The sequence below is a fragment of the Trypanosoma conorhini genome (assembly GCF_003719485.1).
Source record: "Trypanosoma conorhini strain 025E chromosome Unknown Tco_14.4_contig_01217, whole genome shotgun sequence".
NCBI classification, from domain to species: domain Eukaryota; phylum Euglenozoa; class Kinetoplastea; order Trypanosomatida; family Trypanosomatidae; genus Trypanosoma; species Trypanosoma conorhini.
In genome coordinates, this window is record NW_021705308.1 from 1 (window position 1) to 3,234 (window position 3,234).

At 49.6% G+C, this 3,234-nt stretch overlaps 1 protein-coding gene across 1 annotated transcript, besides 3 other annotated features; it reads right to left on the reverse strand.

Moving 5' to 3' along the window:
• Positions 1-890: 890 nt before the first annotated feature.
• Tco025E_09667 (mitochondrial carrier protein) lies at positions 891-1,802 on the reverse strand (the record flags this gene model as incomplete). The annotated part of the gene is made up of 1 exon (XM_029376478.1): positions 891-1,802. One exon carries the CDS (start codon positions 1,800-1,802, stop codon positions 891-893), a length of 912 nt encoding a protein of 303 aa, XP_029223419.1.
• A 172-nt stretch (positions 1,803-1,974) lies between these two features.
• Positions 1,975-2,006: a microsatellite.
• Positions 2,007-2,040: a sequence feature (A-rich).
• Positions 2,041-2,685: 645 nt separating this feature from the next.
• Positions 2,686-2,714: a sequence feature (A-rich).
• Positions 2,715-3,234: the final 520 nt, after the last annotated feature.

The window sequence follows — 3,234 nt, forward strand, 5'->3', positions numbered from 1 at the left end:
TTTTTTTCTTCATTGGAGGCGGCTGCGGCTGTCAGCAGATAAATATCGCTTGAGAGGAACTGACTCGTTTACTGCTGGCGGTGCAAAAAAAAAACCGCACGAATCACCGCACATTTCCCCCTCCACTCCCTCTTCACCATCAGTAGCCCTCCCACTAACGCCAGCGTCTCCCGTGCGCCTTCTCCCCGCATGCAACAGAGCCGGAATTCGCGACGGGCGAACACCCGGAAAATAATAACGTCCTTAAAGGCGAAAAAAAAAAAATACACAGAACGCGAAAATATGCGACCGCGTGTGGTCAATTGCCTCCTTTTCCCAGGAACGCGGAAAGCCCCGCGATGGGAGAGTATAGCTTGGCGCGATGCACCCGACACGCCCCAGGTGAGGAGGCGACTTTGGACCACACTCCTGCCCCCAGAAAAACAAAACAATTCAAAAGGGATATGGCTATGGCAACGGGGCCACGTGTGCGGGAGCTCACGCAGTGTCCCTCTGCGGGGCCTGGCAAACACCTGACTCCTCTCCTCCTGCGTAGGGGGCCACTGCAGCAGAGGGCCAGGGCGGGACAAGCAAAAAGCAAGAGGAAAAAAAAAAAAAACTGCACCAACGTCGCCTTCTACCGCGGCGCATTCGGAAAAGAAAACCAACTATGTGCTGAAGGCGATAGGGCAGCCAAACAAGACGCACTACCATTTTCTCAGCACCCCATCTGGCTGCAGATGCATTTACCAGAAAACTTCAAAGGACATAATAAAGGAGAGAAAATGCATCTAATACTTCTTCGTTGAACCTTTTACCTGCAAGGATACAAGCTTAACGATGCAAGTATTAGTATACGCTATTAAGATCAAAGTCAACAGCATAATGTGAATAGCAGGAAGGTATTTCTCTCATTCCTGCCGTAAATAGTCGTAGAAGGCCATAGTCAAGGCCGCATTAGGCGCCGCAAACGCGACCCTGCTGCCCACACCACGCCAAAGTGCCAAGGGCCCTTCCTCCCTAATAACCATTCGCAATCCATCAAAGAAACCAGTGTAGAGGTAGGGAAATCCATGTACGGTTGTAGGCCTGCCACCCACGGAGAGCACCGCTCGCTGTACCTGCAGCCTGGTTTTGATGAACTCCAAAGGATTTGTCGCAATGGAAGCGACGATATTTCCCATCCCGCCGGCGCAGAGGGCAGAAGCAAAGGAATTCAATGAAAGTTTTTTTGAAAAAATATCATTGAGAGCCTCATAACATGCAAAATAAACCGCTGAAAAAGGCCCAAAGGAGGCCACAGTCGTTGCATAGCACTTGTATAGTCCCGAGAGTCCTTCATAACGGGCAATGGTGCAGAGCGCATCCCAGCTTCCGGCGTACCTTCCCAGTTGCGATGGAGGCTGTGACTGCAGCCGCTCCTTTGTGACATCAATGGGAACCCAAAAGACACAACTCACCGCCTCCGCAAGAAAGCCACAAAATAAGTGCATGGTCCAAGAAGGAACGTCCCTCAGAGCACCGTTGCGGTACTTCTGGAGGAATTCGTTTGACCACGTGTATGTCGTGAGATACAGCGCGACACCTGGGGCGGAGCCCAAAGTGGCCACGCCAACTCCTCGGTAAAACCCGGGCACACCCTCCTGCCGATAAATTGAGCGCGTGGAACTCCAAAACACATTCTTTGTCGTCGTGCCTCGAGGTGCATCCGGTGTGTGGCGCTCGCCGCAAAATCCGGTGAAAGCCACCGTTTTCGTTGTGTCTAGAGGATGACAAACCAACCGGGCCATCATCCCCGCGGCAGCGGCGCTAAGAAGTTCCATCCTTCCTTTTGCTTCTTTTCCTTGGACCTTGTTTATGTATTTGTTGCGCGTGCAGTTGGGTCTTTACTCCTGCAACCCAGCCTCTTCTGCCGCCTGTTCTTCCGTGCTTCCCTGCCATGCGACAAGAAATTCCAAAATTTCATCAGCACAGACACAAACGCATACACACAAAATAATAATCATCATCATCATAATCATCATCATAAATAAAATAAAAACAAAGAACAAATGAAATAAACATCCACGGAACCATAAAAACAACAAAACAAAGTTCCAGCAAAAAGGAATAGGGCAAGAGATCCACAGAAACAGGCTTCACCCACCACCATGCCGGTACGGAGACCCAACAGACGCAATGTGTAGTAAGTGACCAGCGCGGTCCAATCACAAGTTCGGAGGGTCGTAAAAACAACAATAACAATACGACATTTGTTTTAAACTTAAAAATCCACTTAAACAGTTCTTCTGTCCCCCATTTTCTCGTTTTTTCTCCACATCGTTTTGCGTTCACGGGTATGCGTACAAGGGGGCGTGGTTGGGTGCTTCTGGCCACTGCGCACCTGACGAACGCGGGCGCCGAACACATTTGAAGCCCGGAGTCCCGCGAGGACCCACGCAAAACGAAAAGAAGAAAGAAAAAAAAACAACAAAGCCCAAACAACAGGAGAGCATAAACAACAAAAAACAAAAAAATCAAAAAGAACGTAAAAGAAAAAGAGGTAGGGGAGGAAACTGAACCCCCCAACGAGTTGTTCGCGAGAGAAAACGGGGCGACCAAACAGCTGGAAACGCAGAAAACAAGAGCAAAGCAAAGAAGAAGAAAAAAGTTTCTTTTTTCGTTTTTTTTTTTCGGGGGGAGTGAGAGTGGGAGCGGGTGACGTGGAAAGAAAAAAAAAAAAGAGGAAGAAAAAAGGGCGGGGGAAAAAAGAGCGACGGCCCATGAGACAGTGCATATTGTAAATTACTAGGCGGGAAAGAGAGTGTGCGTGCATATAAGTGCGGGGCAACGGGCCCACTTGAGAAGGGAATTCGCAAAAGCGAAACCGGACGGAAAGACAGCCGTGAGACCCAACGCCGTCAGAGCGTAGTAGTGTCCACGGCGAAATCGCCAGCGGCTGCATCCTCGCCGTCTTTGGCGTCGGCCAACATCTCCGAACCCCGCTTCTAAAAAACAAGGATAAAAAACAGTTCCCGCCATCCGCCGCCCCATCCTCTCGCCAGAGGTGCATCCCAGAACCGCCACTCGCACCCCGCGCCACCGAAAAGAGCAGGAAGAAAGAAAAAAGCAGGGAAACAACCCGTCACATATTTTTTTTCTTTTGTTTTTTATTGTCTGCATTCCGTTTCATTACGCAATAAAAGTTTGAAAATGAAGGGGAAAAAAATCCTGCGATACACTTGGAAGTCAAAACCCGCACTCGTAAAGTCGCCT